Consider the following 19,858-nt stretch of genomic DNA (forward strand, 5'->3'; position numbering starts at 1 on the left):
TTTGTTTTTCTAAATTTAAGAAAATCACTGATTGTGTAGTGGTAAATTCGCCTGACTTCGGTGCAGGCACCGTGTTCAGTTCCCACCCAGTGACATTGTGAGTGGTTGTGTCTATATGTGCCCTGAGACCCACTGGCGAACCAGTTCAGGCTGTAGCAGCCTTTCACCCGAAGTCACTGGGATAGGCTAGAGCACCCTGTGATAAGCTGTATTGAGAATGGATGAATTTAAGAAAACAATGCCAATGTTCTCTCAGTTATCGACTTCTCATAACCTGACAGTATTTTCATCAGAAATACAAATGGTTGTAATGTTACTGAAATATTTCCTTTGTTTAAAAAACAAAAAAGTACATCCATCCATTTCCTGTACCCCTTTATCCTCACAAGGGTCGCCAGCGTGCTGCAGCCTATCCCAGCTATTTTTGGGCGAGAGGCGGGGTACACCCTGAACTGGTCGCCAGCCAATCGCAGCGCACATATTCACACCTATGTGCTATTTAGTCTTCACTCAACCTACCATGTATGTTTTTGTGCTCTGGGAGGAAACCGGAGTGCCCGGAGAAAACCCATGCAGACACGGGGAGAACATGCAAACTCCACATAGGGGGGGCCGGGATTTGAACCCTGGTCTTCAGAACTGTGAAGCAGACCAGTTGGTCCACGTGCTGCCTAAAAAATTAATTATTGGCAATTTTGTAAAAATAAAAGTATACCGTAACTCTAAACCTCACCAGTTATTTTCTTGTAAAAACTGTTTTGACTTAAAGGGAGTTTGTGGTTCCCCCCCCCCAAAAAAAAATATTATTATTTTTTTTTTTTTTACATACGGTATTGGTTAAAATGACCAGTATAAACCTGACAGTAGTACATTGGTAAAAATGATCTGTAATTAAACCAGATTTTTTCAAAACATTTCAACAAGTCCAATAAATACAAAGGAGCAATCCAAAGCTTACAGAAGTTGTTCACACAAAAAAGGCAAACATACATTTAGTTTAAAAAAATATTTTTAGTTAAGTATTGAGGGGAAAAAAAAACAAGTGTCAGTATTTTGTAAATGTGAAATGGTGGGCATCCTGCACCTGGAACCATTCTGATGTGGTTAAGGACATTTATTGACACTATGTACACATGACGATTGATATTTTGGGGCCTCAAAAATTATTAAATAAGAGCGCGCCTCCAGAAAAGGTTGATTAAATGCTGATTTCCATTGGCTGAGACAGTGGGGCGGCAGAGCCGGTCGGTTGGTGGCGGGTTTACCAAGGCATGCAGGGGCTGGGGCAGTCGCGGATGTACGACTCCAGCGTGCCAGACGACACTTGCATCAGCGTGGTGTACGTCGTCAACTGGCATCAAGAAAAAATTATTATGACTGGACATTCTAGGATCAAAATCACTTACCTTGTTGAGTACGGGCTTAGTGGACAGCACGTCGTACAGTGACTTCAAGGAAACGTTCTGTCAAATGAGAGGCAAAGTCACTTGTCTGTCATGCAATGACGAGAAATAAACTCTGTCATTCTACAAGAAAAAAGCAGGAATTCAATTTGAAGAAAAGAAAAAACAAAGGAGGCTTTAAACAAGAAAAAAAAGTTGAGATTAGAGGAAAAAGTCATAATTCAATGGGATATATTTTTTATTTTACAAGAATAAAGTCAATTTTAAATTTTTTTGGGGGGGATGAAAAAATCTAAATAGTTGAAAACACATGAGTCCGACTTTTTGGGAAAAAATCCAAATAAGTGAAAAAGGCCCAATTTTACATGAATTCAGTGAAATATCTCCAAGAATTGAGTCATACTTTTTCAGTAAAAATCTAAATCTCATGAGGAAAATGTCATAATTTTGCATTAATTAAGTGCCATGTCTTCAAGAATGAAGTCGTAATTTTTAGACTTAAAAAAAAAAAAAAAAAAAGAAATTCGAAGAACAAACCTTAATTAAAAAGTGGCATTTTTCCCAAGAATTAACTAAAATTTTCAGGGGGAAAAATAAAAAAAATCTAAAGATGTCAAAGTCATAATTTTTTGTTGTTGTATTATTTTCAAGAAGTTAGTGGAATTTGTTGTGTTTGGGGGGGGGTCAAAATATTGTATAGAAAATGTCATAATTTTACAAAAACAATGTTACAATGTTAGTGGAGGAAAAAGTAATTCTACAGCGAAGTCTGAAAAATATAAATCATAATTCTTGGAGGAAAAAGTCACACAAATGGGACTTTTGAAACTTTTTTAAAAGGCCATAACACAATGTTCAATGTTTTTCAAGGCACCAATGTAGGAGAAAAGTGTGTGTGAGAAGCAGCGTGGTGATTGGTCGAGTGTTGTTCTCACGGCTTGCGACGTTTGGTTCATGCACTTGACGGCGGGAGTGCGGCGGTCGTCCAGAAACAGCGGCTCCTTCCAGTGGTCGTAGTTTGTCTCCAGCACGAACCAGCGGCCCAGCTTCACATTGATCCTGCCAGAAAAAAGCGTGACACGCTTTTGATTATTTTTTACAGGAAATCAGGTGATATGAAAGCTAACGCTCGCTCAGTCATGTGCCTTGTGCGCTCGTTGGTTGAGCAATAAAACGTTTCACAAGAGAACAAGCACAAAAGTCCACTTTCCCGCTTCTCCTTTTGGCTTCAAAATCACGTCTGTTTTTACCTCCACCAAGCACAACCCAAGAGCTTACTGTACCTTTTGGACCACACCGAGAAAAGTCCAAATATTACAAGGTTGGTATTTTACATGAATAGAATTGCGAGAATTTTGCATTAAAAAAAATAATTTTCTTATGACAAACATTTTATTTTTACATGAGTATAATTTTTTCAAGAATTAAGTTAGCATTTTTTGGGGAAAAAATATCTAAATATTAAGCCAAAAAGAAAAAGGTCATAATTTTACAAGAATAAAGTGGCAACGTTTCAAGAATTGAGTTAAAAATTTAGAATATTTAATTTAGAATAGCTTGTCATTTTCCAAGAATTTTATTTTTTCAAGAAAAAAGTTGTAGGTTTGCATGGTAAAAACAAGCAAAGAAAAAAACAACTTTGTAATTGAGGTGTATAAAGTCATAACGGTACGCAAATAAGACATTTCTACAAGGATAAAGTATGACTCTTACTCGAGGACATCAAGACTGGTGAGTCTGGATCTGGTGATGATGCAACCTTCCCCTGTGCGGTTTCCTCCCAGGATGAAGTAGGCAGGAGCCAGAAGCTTCGTCTGAGCCAAGCGAAACTTAGCGTCCTCGTAGCTGAGGAGAGAAGACGAAACACACCACATTCATTTTTGGAAATGGCTAAAATGGCTGCTTCAAACAAAAACAAACTTTATGTCGCTTTTCAGGCATGGCCGTCTGAGACTTTTTTTTTTTTTTTTTAATCGACTTATGATAAACAGCTACCAAATTTCATGTTACTAAAAGAAACTGCCTTTTGGGGCTGAATTTTCAAAATATTTTTGGATGGCGTTACTGAACCAAAATAGCCACTTGAAACCAAAATGAAAGACTTCCTGTATCTTTTCCAGAACAGGAAGTCAAATACCTGGTTGCGTTTTCCAGTACAGAGCGCGTGAGGAAGCTCATCCAGATCCCGTCTCGCTTTCCAAGGATCCACTCCAGGATTCCTATACGAGGGCACAGCATTCGTTTAAAACCGTGGCTGAATTGAACAGCAAAGTCGCAGTTTTAAAGTCGGAAATTACCGGAAGGGGGTGGGGTCATACTATAACAAGATAATATGTAATTCTACCCTAAAAAGGGGGAATTAGAGGAAAAAAATTAATAAATTACTTCTATGAGAATAAATTTTATATTAGTAATAAATATACGAGAAAATAGGCACAATGACAAAATGTAAAATAGCTAGGAAGGGGAAAAAAACAACAACAAACAAAAAATAATAATAAAATAAAAATTAAAAAAATAAATCACAAATGTACCAGAAGTCAGAATTTTACACTGAAAAAAGTCAAAATTCTACAAAGGTCATTATTTTACAAGTTTACAAGAAAGGTTGTTTTTACGATAGACATAATTCGTAAAGCGAAAAAAGTTGCAATTGTCAAAGAAACGTCATAACCCTACAAGAAAAAGTAGTTATTTTAGGAGGGAAAAAAATTGCAATTTTACAAGGACAAAAAATCCCAAACCTACAAAACAAAAATTATTTTCCCAGAATAAGGTCGTTACACTACATGAAAAAGTCGTTATTTTATGAAAAAAAGTCATAATTACCCAAGAAAAAAACGGAATTTGAACGAACAACAACAATAAAAAAAAACGCTGTAAACCTAAGAAAAGAAGATTGAATCCTATGAGAAAAAAAAGTTAATCCTATGACAAAAAAGCAGAAAATTAGCAAGAATTGTAATAGGAAAAAAACAGAATAAAGTTGGAATTTTGCATGCAAAAAAGTAGGAATTGTACAAGAAAAAAGTCATTCTATGAGAATAAAATAAATGTTATGAATAAAATGGGAAAATGTGTATCGTTCTAACAGAGAAAAATTTTTTATATTAATGAGGATAAAAAGGTATTTACTTGAAGTGGGGGGGGGGGGGGGGAAATACTATTGTACAGGTAAAACCTCAATTAAATGACAAAGGTTTTACGAGAATGAAAATAAATCTTATGAGGGGAAGAGAGAGAGAAAAAAAAAAAAAAAAAAAAAAGAGTTAATTCAACGAGAAGAGTGACTAACCGATGTATCCTCCGTCCAGACTGAAGCGTTCATTCATGGTGAGGGTGAATGTGTTCTGAGAAAAGCAACAAGCATACCATCATATACAGTGAATATAAAAAGTCTACACACTCCTGTTTATAGATGCCAGGTTTTTGTGATTTAAAAAAAAAAAAAAAAAAAAAAAAAAAAAAAATCAGACCAAGATAAATAATTTCAAAACTTGTTCCACAATGAATGTGACCTTTAACCTGCACAACTGAGCATATATATTATATATAAAGGGAACCATTTCAAAAGGGGAATTAGAAATAAACAATTGAGGTGTTGTTTTAAGAGGTTGTGCACACTTGTGTAAACACAGCTATTTATTTGTACTTGTCCTTTTGAAAAGACTTCACCCCCCCGAACCCCCCAATTGAGTTGTACAGGTTATACGAAACAATGGGGGCATAAGTATTGAAATTACTACGTTGGTCTAATTATTATTTTTTTTAAATATATATTTCAAAAAACAACAACCTGGCATTTCAACAGGGGTATGTCAACTTTTTATATCAGCTGTAGCTATTATAATATATATGTATATATTTGTGTGTGTTATTAATGAGTTTGATATTTACAGGTTTGATGCCGGTCAGCATGCCGACGTAACCGGCAAAGTTTGTGGACTTGAAGACGGTGCGGTTGTTCCTCTTGAAGTCCACGTTGACCACTAAAGGCTTCAGCAGCTCACTCAGGACCCAAGATTTGTTCTTCACGTCCCATCTGACAACCACACACGTTACTAAATGGCCCACACACTTCCTAATATAGTCAAATTTACTAAAATTCATCGACGTGACTCAGTCGAAAGTTCACAAATGAGGTTTGAGCACTAGTAAATGTGCAGATTTCACATACTATTTTGTTCCCCAGACTCTTGTTGCCAAGCACATAAGTTTTTTGTGCTGTCAGCGCTCTGCTGTTACTTCGGCAACCTGGGGCAGAGGGCTGCAGCGCCCCACACAGCAGAGAATGACAGGGGGGAAAAAGGGGGAAAAAGTCTCAATTCTACCAAACAAACAAAACAAAAAAAAGCGCAGTCCTATGAGGGGAAAAAAATATAATTCATCAGGGGGGGGAATTCATAATCCTACAAGAAAATAAATTGTGATGCTAGAATTAAAAAAGATGTACTCCTACAAAAAATGTAATGCTACTAGACAAAAAATGCAATCGACAATAAAGAAATATAAAAATTTAAGAGAGAAAGACAATCTTAAACCTACAATGAAAAACACAATAGTAAAACAAAGTTGAAATCTACAGGAAAAACTTCCTAATCTGACGAGAAAACCCCCACTAAAAAAACCCCCAAAAAAATCATACTAGCATGAGAAAAAGGTTGTAATTCTACAAGGACATAAAGATATAATACTACAAAAAAAAAGGTAATGCTACTGGAATTTTTTTTTTTTTTTAATCCAGGTTAAAAATGAGCAAAATAAGAGAAAAAAATCAGAATCTCACGAGAAGAAAAACGTAGGAAAAAAATTGGAATGCAGAAAAAAAAAATTATCTACAAGAAAAAAAAAGATAATCTCAAGAGGAAAAAAAATAATAATCGTAATTTCAGAGAAAAAGTAATAATCTTGCAAAAATAGTCATAATCCAACAAGAAGTCAAAATCAGATGAGAATGAAGTCACATTTTTAGGACACATTTGTTTAGGAGAAAAACAAAAATAAATTCATAACATTACTCACTCAAGCATATATCTGCACTACAAAGAAGACTGTTGAGGATCTCATAAAAATGGAAATAAATCACAAATAAAAATACAATAAACCAACAAAGAAAAAAATGCGTGAACAATAACAAATAAATATGAAAAAGGAAAACCGACAATGTTAAATAAAAAATATTACACAAACAAAATGCACAATGGGTTGCTTTGAACAGCAAGGCATGTTTCCACTACGCCATCTGCTGGACCCGGTGGGGCAGTGCCACTACCTGCCCCTAAAGTAAAATGGTGGTGCTCTTACCCCATAAACAAACCGAAATCCAGGTTGCGACCATGCAGGAGGTTTCCTGTCGACACACGAAAGCATTTGGTCCACTTTAGACAACACAATTGCTTTTATATATATATAATTGCAATTGCACAATTGCTTTTATATATATATATATATATATATATATATATTTTTTTTTTTTTTAAATCAGGAGATGACTGACCTTTTGCGTCCTCTGCAACCACTGAGGTGCACACGGTGAACACCTCGTAGAAGATGTTAAACAGGATCACCTCACCTACAAAAAAAAAAATAATAATAAAATATGTGGTTTAACTGATGAAGTGGCCTTTAAGATGCTTAAAGAGGGAAACAAATGCTAATTCTACATAAAAAATGTCTATGAGAAAAAAGGTTGTAATGCACCCATCCATCCACAAGAAAAAACATCAGAATCTTACGTTGTAAGAAAAACCTATTAAAAAAATGTTGCAAGAACAAGACATAATTCAACAAGCAAAATAAATTCTGAGAAAAGGTTGTAATCCTATGAGTAAAAAAAATCCTAATCCGATAAAAAAAACAAAAAAAACATAATTGTACATGAAAATAATTCACAATTCTCAAGAGGAAAAAGTCTGAATCATACTCTACAAGAAAATAAAACTTCATCCTCCAAGAAAAGTCACAACTTTAAGCAGAAAAGATAATCAAAATATTCCGAGAAAGAAAAACAATCTGAAAAGAAAAAAAGGACGTAATGGTACGAGTCAAAAATATCCCAAACTATGCAAAACAAACCCTAAACATCGCAGTCACAAAAACAAGTCATAATTCTCACCCAAAAAAAAAAATAAAAAATCATACATCTAAAAAATAAAGAATTCTCAGAGAAAAAAGTGGTAACCTTAGAAAAAAAAATTTAATTGTGAGGGGAAAATGACGTAGAACTCTCCTCCATAGAAATATCTGGTGTACCTAATGAAGTGACTTGTGAGCGATTGCTTACCGAGAGGAACACCCGAAGCGGCTGCTATTCCTTTAATTTCGTCACCAAACGGGTACGGGAGCGTGTTGACGATCAAAGGCTGCCATGCCACGTGAAAATGAATTAATATAATCAAACATACGCATGTTACTTATTTGAAAAATAAATCCATTTGAAAAGTACTCACCAGAGTGACGTCCACCAGCGCGATGAGCTTCCCACCGGGAACAAAAGCGTTGGCCAAGTCTCGGATGGCCTTGATCATGCTGACCAACTTGGATGGAAACATCAAACATAAACACAAGAGCCAGACAGTAATAAAAATAACAATAACAACACCTTTATGAAAAATATTCCACCTCTGTCTTTTTGTCAGCGATCACAGCCGTCCATCTCTCCTTGGGCGCCAAGTCAAGGTCCACAGTGTACCAGCTCACAGCGCCTTTAAACCTGAATTTCAATTGCACTTTAACATACTGTATATCACATTTTAACTAGTTCATTACAAAATTAAATAATCACTTCAATAATTTCTAATAATTTCCCCAAAACACTTATTCAGCTGTAGCTCTATTCTTGCCAGACTACTTTTTTTTCAGTTTCATGTTGCACATTTTATTTGTTTTTATATATATATATATATAAATCAAAGCAGTTTATCATTATATTCTACTAATACGCAATTTAGATGTTTTCATTTTCTACACCATAAAACATTTTCTACTTCTTCCCCTTCTTTGTGCTGAAGTTTTAATTAGTGCTAAAACATTTTTTTTTAAACTCTAAGGGACTCATTAATAAATTAAATCACCGCTCAAATCAACTGTAATCGTTCCCAATAATTATTTCAAACATTTTCTTGGCAATAAGCTTTGTTTCTAAAGTTGTGCTGCCTTCATGTTCAGTCCCACAATAATAATTCCAGCTGTATTCATATTATTAATATTTTTTTAAATTTTGCTCGTGTTATATTATATGTTTATGTGCATGTGTACGTAGCTGTTCTACATTTAAAACCAGGCTGCCAATGTTTAAACGTCCCCCCCTTTTTTAAATTATCATTTTACAGCATCTACGACAACTTCTGAATTAACACGGCCCAACACCACAACCGTACCTTTCGTCGGCCTTAAATCATTTATTTATTCCCTTCCCATTATAAATTGTATTTGGGCTACATTTTCCATTTGTCGTTATCACAAAATGAAGAAACAACTCCCAAAACCGAGCGTCTAACGAGGTGTAAGTGAACGCACCACAGCACCATAACCTTACACGTTAAAAAAAAACCTTTGACAACAAAAACAACTTTAGCACACTGAGGTCACTTACGTGGGCCCACTCGGAGGATACATTCCAGCCCGACAGTCTTCTGTATACTGTAAATAAATACATACAGTAAATGGAAATAGTCCAAGAGTGAATTTTCAAGTGACAGTTGCTTCACACTTGGGTCAACGAACGTTAACTTACCGGCGGTATAAACTGTGACGATGTGGCTGCACATAAAACGGCTAAAATATGAAAAAGAAAGCGGGCCATTTTGTGGTTACTTTCCCTCTGAGCACTAAATGTGTTAAATGGACGCCACAAGGCCGCCGGGGCTGTTTGTTTTTCTTGTCACGCAACGCAGATTTACGTCCTACAAAAGGGGGTGACCGGAAAAGTCAATACATGCGAATTAACGTTGTCTTACACAAAGTGACATAAAATAGACGATTTTAATTAGTTTTAATGCACTACTTACAAAAATAAACGTCGTTTCTTGTAAAATGTACTTATATTGTCAAACAACATGTAAGCCGTATTATGTAGAACACCTCTTCAATGGTTCCTTCCACGCGGTAGCGTATTTTAGGGTTTTTTGGTATACATTGTGACACCGAGGGGGGAACCAAAATTCTAGGAAAAAAAAAATTGAGACTACAACAATCCCACACTAGCTAATCAGAAATTAACATTTTTAGTGTGTTTAAGAACGATTAACTACAAACCGAAATTATGATTTGGCCACATGAGCTGATAACGTTTTGTTAAAATGTTCTCGATCTGAAATCACACCTCTCTCTAAACACGTCGAAGAAGCCAATGGTTCCTTCCACGCGGAAGTGGATCACAAGGGCTTCTTTCGTTTCTCTCGTAAAACCAACCGTACACGAAGAACACAAGAACAAGTAAATAAGTGTCATGAGGTTGCAACAATTCATATTTCATATTGGAATAATCTTGTCAAAAGTCTTGATTTGATAAACATTTTGAATTTCTGCGCAAAATATTTAACAATAAAAGGAAAGAAGTATCTTTTAAAATAATTCGCAGATTTTACCCATGCAAAGCTTTTCTACAACGACTCAAAAAACCCACATTGATACTAGTAATTGTTTTTGTGAGGGATCCCTTTGTAAATAGCTGTAAAATGCTGTATAAATGCTGTTAGTTATAGCCTAGTAGGGTTGAGAGACTTTGTGTGTTATTTCCCCACTTCTCCTCGTTGTTTGTTTAGTTGTTTATTATTTATGCACCAGGACAGTCACGTCACACCAATGACTCTCCTCATTGTTGCCCACTTCTACCGCTGAGTGACCAGCGTCTGCTGTTGCTCTTATTCATCAAAAACACAGTGCCTTTCTCATCTTTACGACTTACTCTCGCCACAGTATGCTGTCTAAATAAAAAAAAAAAAACACACACACACATAAACCCTTGAACACGAGAAACAAAAGTCGATACCTATACAAGTGATTCCCACACTCGACAATAAGAAAAGAATAACTGTTTGTTGAAATACCAGTGAATCCATGCATAAAACATGTTTGTGGCAACAAGAAATATACAGTTCTTCCATCCATCCATCCATTTGCTGAGCCGCTTCGCCTCACTAGGGTCGCGGGCGTGCTGGAGCCTATCCCAGCTATCATCGGGCAGGAGGCGGGGTACACCCTGAACTGGTTGCCAGCCAATCGCAGGGCACACACAAACAAACAACCATTCGCACTCACATTCACACCTACGGGCAATTTAAAGTCTCCAATTCATGCATGTTTTTGGGATGTGGGAGGAAACCGGAGTGCCCGGAGAAAACCCACGCAGGCACGGGGAGAACATGCAAACTCCACATAGGCGGGGCCGGGGATTGAAGCCCGCTCCTCAGAATTGTGAGGCTGACGCTCTAACCAGTCGTCCACCGTGCCGCCATATACAGTTCTATTTAGTTTAAATAATTATGAATACAAGCATAAATGGTCATTTTTGGCCAAATGTGGATCTAAGTCTGACAAAAATGTGATCGAATGAAATGAAACATCCTCTCGAAATGTGCTTGAGAATCTAAAGGTTCTTTCCAGACGGAAGTGGAGCATAATTGGGTTTTGCTACTCACAAAGTCGAAATGTTTTTCTCCAATCTCGTCAATGCATTCAGTGACTTAAAGACACTTGCACAACTCTTCACAAAGATGTGGCATTGTTATGAAAGTGCAATGTGTATGTGAATTTGAAATGCGCCGAAGAGTTGCTGAGGTGTTTTGACATTCAGGCCATCGTATTTGTTTATCCAGCATTAATACCAAGTAAATCATTCACGACTGCTTATAAAATAAGAATTCACAACATATTTTTATGGTCAATATTTACCTGTTCTTATAAATTATGCACAGTACACAAATGGACAGAACATGTTTATTTAAGAAAATAAAAATAATAATAATAAAAATGAAACACTTCACTTGCAATATCGATCCGCTTTCATTTTGCTCCTCCTGGAATGATAAAAATATGCCATCACCCTAACAAGCATCACAAATGTAAGTGAGTGGAAATAAAGTGACTTGCGTGTGGCATGGGGTATACATGTTTTTGGGCGGTACCTGTCGAGCAAAGTCTCGTGAAACTTTCCATCCAGTCTGGCTTTCTTCAGCAAGGACGGCCCCTCCTCGTTCACCCGCAGGCGACGGTCCTGGAAACTCTGAAACTTCTTCCTGTCAAATCATTTTACCATTCAAAAAATTTATCTAGATAAACAGAAAACTTGGTTTTCACATCAGAAGTTTACATGGCCACATGTTGCTAGGCAGAATTCATGAGGCTTGAAAAAAACTGCCTCGTCAGCCAATGAAAGAGAGGCGTATTATGGCAATTACGCCCCAAAATGATTTGTAATTACCGCCCTATCAGCCACTGAAAAATCGGCACGTCAGTCAAATTGTCAAACTACGGCCCAATATTACCTCAAAAAAGAATTATGAATATTGAATTTGCGAGCCCCCCCCCCCCACACTTGTCTCAAAACAAAAACAAGAAAATGTTTTACATCGACAGATAGATTTTCAATAGTGGGCACTTGTTGCTAGGCAGAATCCAGTGAGCGCCAAAATACCTGGCCCCTGGGCCAATTAAAAGCTTGGAATATTACACAAATGATAATTATGAGCATTAGGAGGTGAGTTTGTTCATACATATTTAATTGGCAATATTTTTCGCATACCTGTAAAATTTTAGCGATCTAATTTTATCGGAAATAAATGTGTACTGTATATTACTATTCTTTATTTACAAAAGTTGAAAAATCTACCTTTTTGTTGGACAACACCAACGTTTTGTTACACATGCATATATTTATTTCATTTTTAATGAAAAAGAAGTAATTCTATCAAGGTGTTATAAATTGCACTAGCGCACGGGTCAATAGTTTGTATTCTATCTTCCTCTAACAAAAAAAAGAAGCAACTTTTGGAGTTGGGAGGGGAGCTGAAGGTCGGCCATTATCCACATCACAACAAATAAAAGGCCAAATGCGGACGAAAAGGCGCAATCTTGATTGATGAGTGTCATCTGGGAGGCGTGCTCGTGCATGAAGTGATGCAATTTGCTTGTCAAGGTTGTCAGTGTGTGTGTTGACTTGATCCACAGATAATGGGAGGGAAATCACTGCAGTGTCAAGTTGCTAGAGGTCATTTCACACTAGTTTTGAGGCTCTCCTAGCACCCAACACATAAGCTAAATTTCATATTTACACAAAAAAAAACAATAATTTGACTTACTTGATTAATAACTGTTATAATGCTGTAAACAAGCATGAATAGAGAGAACAGTCTGACCCCAAAGATACTTAGTCACCTTAAAAACCCAACACCCAAAGATACTTCAAGATGCTCAGTTGACATAAAAAATCACTTAAAGATGCTGAGCTGCCCTAAAAACTCAACACCCAACATCACTCTGTCACTTTAAAAATCAAACAGTCAATGACAGTCGCCTTAAAAACTTAACACTCAAAGATCTTTATTCGCCTCAAAATGCATAATGCTGTCGGTTGTACTTTACTGGGAATCTGCTCCGGTGGCGCAAATGAAGTGAATTCACGTTTGGTGTGGACACAACTCCCATGATCAAACTCACACGAGTAGCGTGAGGTGAAAGTTTACATTCATCGTCAGTTGTCACAAAAACTGAATACTCAAAGACGCTGAGACGCATTAAAAATCAAACACTCAAAGACACCACCTGTCATTTTTTGACCCAAAAAATTTGAACAAAACATTGAAATGAAATGCATCCTGTTGGGATAAGTGCAGTTGTACTACATATCAAATTAAAAGTGAAGCAAAAAGATGTAATGAGCAGAACGAGAAGGTGCTGACATGCACTAAAGTGAATCAAATTCTATTAGTCAAAGGGAAATAAAGTGCAGTGTAAATGGAGGCTGTGCGGAGTGAGCTGACCAGCAATGTGGAAATGAAAGCAGCAATCACGGCAACAGGAATTTGGGCAGTGTTACAGCGGGAGCTGGATTTGCGAGTTTAATTTGTTCCGTGACCAAGCTCGTAACTCCCTTTACTCGTATATTTACTCAATTTTCTCAATTGAAATGCCATTAATCTGTTCCGGCCCACTTCAATCTTTTGTTATGAGGGGCAGTCAAAATGTTAATGAGCCCAATCTTCCTCTAGCTTTATTTATTGCAATAAAAAGGCAATATACACATGGAAATAAAGCCCCAAAAGTGGCGTTTTCATCACTAATATCAATATAATCTCCCCTTTTCTCAACACCGCCTGCCCATCGATGAACAAGGGCATGTAGACTGCCGTGAAAAAGTAATGGCCCTCTTCTAAAATTATTATTATTATTTTTGCATAGTTTCCCCACGTTAATGTTTAAGACCATCAAACAAATGTAAAATCAGACAAATATAGCCAGAGTGAACTTCAAATGCTGTTTTTAAATGGTGATTTCATTTATTAAGCAAAAAACTATTCAAAGTTACCTGGCCCTGTGTGAACAAGTAATTACCCCCTTGTTGAATCATGAATTAATTGCGGCTAATCACAATTTTTAGTTAATTTGCACTGATCACACCCAAGCCGGATTACCTCTTGTTCAATCAAGAAATCACTTAAACAGAATCTGCCCCGACAAAATCAAGTCGGGCAAAATATCTAAAAAGCTGCAACAAAATGACACGATCCACAGAAATTTCAGAGCAGTCGAGAAATAAAGTAATTGACATCTATCAGTCTGGAAAGGGTTACAAAAGCCATTTCTAAAACCAACAAACAATAGGGAGAGCGATTATCCTCAAATGGACAAAACATGGAACAGTGGTGAACCTTCCTAGGAGTGGCTGACCTACAAAGATCAACCCAAGAGAACAGCAATGACTCATCCAGGAGGCCACAAAGGAACTCAGGACAAATTCTAAAGAACGACAGGCCTCCCTACCCTCAGTTAAGGTCAGTGTTCATGACACAACAATAAGGAAGAGACTGGGCAAAAATGGCCCCATTGGCAGAGTTCCAAGGTGAAAACCACTGCTGACCATAAAGAACATAAAGGCTCATATTACTTTTGCAAAAAAAAAAAAATGATTTGAATGATTCCCAAGGCTTTTTTGAGAATATTATATGGACTGACGAGATGAAAGTTGAGCTTTTTGGAAGGTGTGTGTGTCTTGTAACATCTGACGTGAATCTAGCACAGCATTTCAGAAAAAGAACATCATACCAACAGTCAAACATGGTGGTGGTAGTGTGATGGTCTTTGGCTGCTTTTCTCCTTTAGGACCTGGACAATTTGCTGTGATTGATTGAACCATGAATTTTGCTCTTTATCAAAATGTCCGGAAGGAGAATGTTCAGTCATTATTTTGTGACCTCAAGCTGAAGCGCACTTGGGTTCTGCAGCAGGATAACGATCCAAAACACACCAGCAAGTCAACTTCTGAATGGCTTGAAAAAAAACAGTTTTGGAGTGGCAAGCGAGATCTCGTTCCTGGAAAACCTCGTACGTTGGGTTACTGGTAAGTCAAGGTACCACCGTACTTACACGTAACTGAGCTCGCAGGACTTGACGTTGCCTCGGTCCTCATCCGCAATGTCGTCTTTAGGCTTCACATCTCGCTCCGCACACGAGCGGATCTGCAGCACAGATGGTCACCATTAAATATCGTCATGTCACGTAAGGTGTGCGATGATAGGATGATTGTCATGCGTCACCTTCACCATCTCGCCCTCGCCTGCCGTCTTGCTCTTGGCCTCGATGTCGCCGCTCTCGCTGTACGAGATGAAGCAGCTGTTGGCGGCCATCAGCGCCATCTTTCCCTGATCGATGTGGAAACGGCATTGTTTTATGTTGAAAGCAGCTCTTAAGAGTTACACAAGGCTGAGCTACACTCAGACACTTAGTAGCCTTAAAAAAACAAAAAGACGACAAGTCACCTTAAAGATTACAAATTCAAGACTCAGAAACTCTTATTGCTCTAAAAACAGAACACACAAAGACACCCAAAGATGCTTAGTCGCCTTAAGAACACAAGACGACAACCGATGATGCTTAGTCTATTGAAAGACTCAGACATTTCGTCACCTAAAAACTTCAACACTCAAGGACACCTTTTTGCCTAGAAAAAACTTAACACTCAAAGATGCTGAGCTGCCTAAAAACCCCAACACAACAACAATTGAGCACATTATAAACTCAACCCCCACGCAGATACTTAGTCGCCTAAAAAGTCAACAATCAAAATGCTTAATCACCTCAAAAAGTCGAGACTCAGAATCGACTAAAAACAAACATTCAAAAACAGAGTCATATTAAAACCCCAACACCCAAAGACCCTGAAAGATGCTAAGTGTCCTTAAAAACTCAATACTCAAAGATAGTTGCCTTAAACCCTCAAATACATTGAGTCACCTTAAAACAACCCTCAAAACAACTTGAACTGTCATTCGTTACCTCTTGAAAAATGGGCTCCCACTGTTCTCTAGAGCCAATGGCGTCAGAGCGGCCCACCACCAGGTTGTCTGCGTTGAGGCCCACGTACTTACCATAGCCTGACTTCAAGGCTATCCTGTAAAGTGATTATTATGAATGACACACCTGAGTATTACTTTCAATACTTTGGGTCAATACATCAGAATACATTGTCAGTAATTATCTTTCACCTGCTGTCGGAGAGCTTGACCGCAGTAAACTGTTCAGGGGGATCTGGTCCTTCGTCCTCTGAAACAAAACAAGAACTAATACAGCGTATTGTTAATATTTAATGAAATTGTTCATACATGCAAGGAGTGTGTAAGTTATATTATTGTTAGAGGGTAAAAACTCTGTTTAAGTATTACAAAAAATGGCATAATTTCTTCACACCTGCCTTCTAGTCATTAATAATGCAAAAAACACTTCTGGGCTCATGAGGGCCAAAAAAAATTGCTTGATCTTGCTTTTTGTTCCTTTTCTGATGCTTAGCCGGCTTAAAAACTCGACACAAAGACACTTTAAGGCACTTAGTTGTCCTAAAAATTAAACACTCAAGACACTGTCATCTCAACAAGCTCAACAGTCAGACACTCAGTCACCTAAAAACCAACACTCAAAGACACTTGGCTTAAAGACTCAACACTCAAAATGTCTCAAACATGTTTAGTCGCCTTAAAAACTCAACACTCAAGACACAGTCTCCTTACAAACTCTCAAAGGCACATAAAACATACAAAGTCAATACCCAAAGACTACAAGTCTTAGATGCCGCAGACTGAATATCTAAAGACAGGCGGCTGATTTAGACACACTGGAACGGATTGTATTTGATATCAGAAGTTCCACTGGCATTTGGGACCAGACAATCGAAGTAGATGACTACGTCAACATCGTCCTTCTGGTCCGCGTCTGTTTTGGAGGAGTTTTTTATTAAGTGCTAAATTGTCTTTCTCCTCGTAAAGTCCAACTGGTGTCCTCTTTCATCTCCCGACAATGAGCTTACGTCCATGCAGATGATGTGAGAAAAAAAAAGACACACAGGGAATTGGGAGGTTTCAATCTCTCGGGAGTTTTCCAGCGCCCCGCGCCTCTGATTAAACGCGCGGTGAATTAATCTGCAGCGCTGTAAAAAAATTGAAGGCTGCTTTGTGCCCTGAGGCAGCGTGAAGTGCCTCCACTCCCTCCCGTCCTTGCCCTGGACTCAACCCCTCTTTCGGCCACTCAGTCTGACATCTGAGTTTAGACATCACAAAGCTGAATTTTTAAACAACTTTTTACAAGTTAGAGCGCAGAAAACAGCAGCAAGAAACACATTTACATTTTAAATGAGACGCGTATGTGCGTTGCATTATAAGTGTTATATTTCCTGAAGTAGTGTGTGCCTGTTGATATGTTATCCACTTGAGAAATGAAACACCTCCCTCAAATAAACACCTAAAAGACACTCAAACATGCTTCGTCACCAGAAAAACTTAAGGATGTTTGTTTGCATTTAAAACGCAACACTCAGACAAAATGTTGCCCCCAAAAACTCAATACTCAGACACATACAGATGCATCCTCGCCTTAAAAACTCAACAAAAGACTCAAAGACACTCTAAAATTCTTAGTCGTGTTAAAACTAAAAACTTGAAACATTTAGTCGCCTTATACAACCCCAATTCCAATGATGTTGGGACGTTGTGTTAAACAAATAAAAACAGAATACATTCATTCATTCATTCATCTTCCGTTCCGCTTCTCCTCACTAGAGTCGTGGGCGTGCTGGAGCCTATCCCAGCAATCTTTGGGCGAGAGGCGGGGTACACCCTGAACTGGTCGCCAGCCAATCGCAGGGCACATATAAACAAACAACCATTCGCGCGCACATTCACGCCTGCGGGCAATTTAGAGTCTTCAATCAACCTACCACGATACAATGATTTGCAAATCATGTTCAACCTATATTTAATTGAATACAATACAAAGACAAGACATTTCACGCTCAAATTGATAAACGTGAATTGTTTTTAGCAAATAATCATGAATTTAGACACACAAGGACACTTTGTTGCCTTGAAAAACTCCCCTCAATAAGAGTCGCCTTAAAAGCCCAACACTCAAAGACCCTAAGTCACCTAAAAACCTTGACACTCAAAGATGCTTAGAGCCCTCAAAAACTCAACACAGCAGACTCAACACAAAGATGCTTAGCCGCCTTAAAAACGTAATACGCTTTATCTTAAAAACTCAGCACCCCAAAACTCTCGCAACACTCAAAGACGCTGTGTCACCTTATAACCTCTAAACTCAGACATTTCCGGCGGCATAGTTGTCTTAAAAACTCTACACTCCAAGACACTCACAGACAGTCACTTTAAAATTTCAACACACAAAGAAATAAGGTCACCTTATAAACTCTACAGTCAAACACAAAGGCAATTAAACACTCAAAAAACAAAACACTCAAAGATGCTTTGTCACCTTAAAAACCCAACATTCCAAGATGCTTATCCATCTTAAAAGCTCAACAACCAGACCCTCCTGTATAAATATACCTCTCTCAAATAATCGCCTCCCTTTTGACATGATGAAATGTAGTAACTATAGTACCGTTCACACGTGGACATTTAAGAATTTACTGCTGAGCCCATTGGCAATCTGTTGCTGACCAAAAAAGCAGCACCAAACGAGCATTGCCTACTTTTTCTCTGTAAAAATGATCACAGGCTCACCTGGGTGCGGCGCGCCAACCGTGAAAAGTCCCGTGTCCAAGGCGTGGATGTATGAGTTGTTGTGCATCTCGATGGCGACCATGCCCATGATGTCGCCAAAATGGCGGATGGCCCACCAGCCGCCTGGTGAAGTAACAAGGATAAGAAATGTGATGAACATTTATTAAACCACAAAGAGGAATTATTGATAATGAAAAGTAGGATGTGCACATACCGACAACATCTTGTTTGGATTCATCGTCTGCTGCCTTTCTCTTCTTATTTTTGTCCTTCTTCTTTTTCCTATTAATAACATAACCAAATGGAAAAAGTAGAAATTACAACTTTTTCTTCATCCTTCCAGCCAATGTTCATGTTTAACATGGTGTTTCTTATTTTTCACGGCTATTGAAATTTAAAATTTAAAAACCCTAAACACAAAAATGCTTACAACTGCATCTAAAACTCACCACTCAAAGACACTACGTCGGCTTAAAAAATGCAATACGTAAAGCAAGGGTGTCAAAGTCATTTTTTTGTCCCGGGCCACACTGTAGTTCTGGTTTCCCTTAGAGGGCTGTTACGACTGTGAAACCATATATGCATAATCGACAATAATCGAGATTATTATTTTTTTCCGTAATCGCCCTAGCCTAACGTCCCCTTTAAATTGAATATCGGTTCAGAAAAACAAGTTAGCTTCCCTCGAAATTGCACTACTTTGTGTGTTTACTAATGTTCAGGCGACACAATATGAACACACGCTCATCGCTACTTACGGTACTTAGCCTCATCTGTTTGCATTTAGTACAAATAGCCAAAGTCCCAACCGAGTCGACGTCGTAAATTTAAGACACCTCGCTCTATCTACCTATGCCACAGATGTCCCGACTTACCCTTTATTTTGCCCCTTCAGAACCAGCTTGGTCGATTTAACGCTGGAATACTCCGCCATTGTGGAAAGACCGAAGCGGTTAGCCGGTTAGCATGGAATCACGGCTAAGCAGCGGAAGCGGAAGTTTGCGACAACAACTACGGCGGCCGCAGAGGCAAGACCAAGTTGCACTTCGACTTTTGTTGTATTTTTACTCTTAGTTTTATCCATGGCACGACTGTACACCCGTATATTCGAAGTAAACCATATTTTCCTCCTCCTCAAATAATTGCCATTTACCCTTTACATTGCATAGTAAATTATTTATACTGTTTCGTTATTTATTACAGTTACACACATACATTACATATTGG

At 37.9% G+C, this 19,858-nt stretch overlaps 2 protein-coding genes across 2 annotated transcripts; both read right to left on the reverse strand.

The window, feature by feature from the left end:
* Positions 1-991: 991 nt before the first annotated feature.
* asah1b (N-acylsphingosine amidohydrolase (acid ceramidase) 1b) lies at positions 992-10,312 on the reverse strand. The gene is made up of 14 exons (XM_061680374.1): positions 9,139-10,312; positions 8,998-9,044; positions 8,025-8,115; positions 7,853-7,939; positions 7,687-7,765; positions 6,901-6,975; positions 6,708-6,753; positions 5,301-5,445; positions 4,699-4,753; positions 3,541-3,622; positions 3,117-3,248; positions 2,339-2,462; positions 1,407-1,463; positions 992-1,351 (listed from the first exon to the last, which is right to left on the reverse strand). The coding sequence occupies exons 1-14, from the start codon at positions 9,205-9,207 to the stop codon at positions 1,262-1,264; spliced, it is 1,179 nt and encodes a 392-aa protein (XP_061536358.1). The 5' UTR covers positions 9,208-10,312; the 3' UTR covers positions 992-1,261.
* A 1,016-nt stretch (positions 10,313-11,328) lies between these two features.
* frg1 (FSHD region gene 1) lies at positions 11,329-19,633 on the reverse strand. The gene is made up of 9 exons (XM_061680376.1): positions 19,507-19,633; positions 18,846-18,913; positions 18,632-18,754; positions 16,106-16,163; positions 15,897-16,011; positions 15,158-15,262; positions 14,988-15,079; positions 11,531-11,641; positions 11,329-11,422 (listed from the first exon to the last, which is right to left on the reverse strand). The coding sequence occupies exons 1-9, from the start codon at positions 19,563-19,565 to the stop codon at positions 11,386-11,388; spliced, it is 768 nt and encodes a 255-aa protein (XP_061536360.1). The 5' UTR covers positions 19,566-19,633; the 3' UTR covers positions 11,329-11,385.
* Positions 19,634-19,858: the final 225 nt, after the last annotated feature.

The sequence above is a fragment of the Phycodurus eques genome, chromosome 6, assembly GCF_024500275.1.
Source record: "Phycodurus eques isolate BA_2022a chromosome 6, UOR_Pequ_1.1, whole genome shotgun sequence".
NCBI lineage: Eukaryota > Metazoa > Chordata > Actinopteri > Syngnathiformes > Syngnathidae > Phycodurus > Phycodurus eques.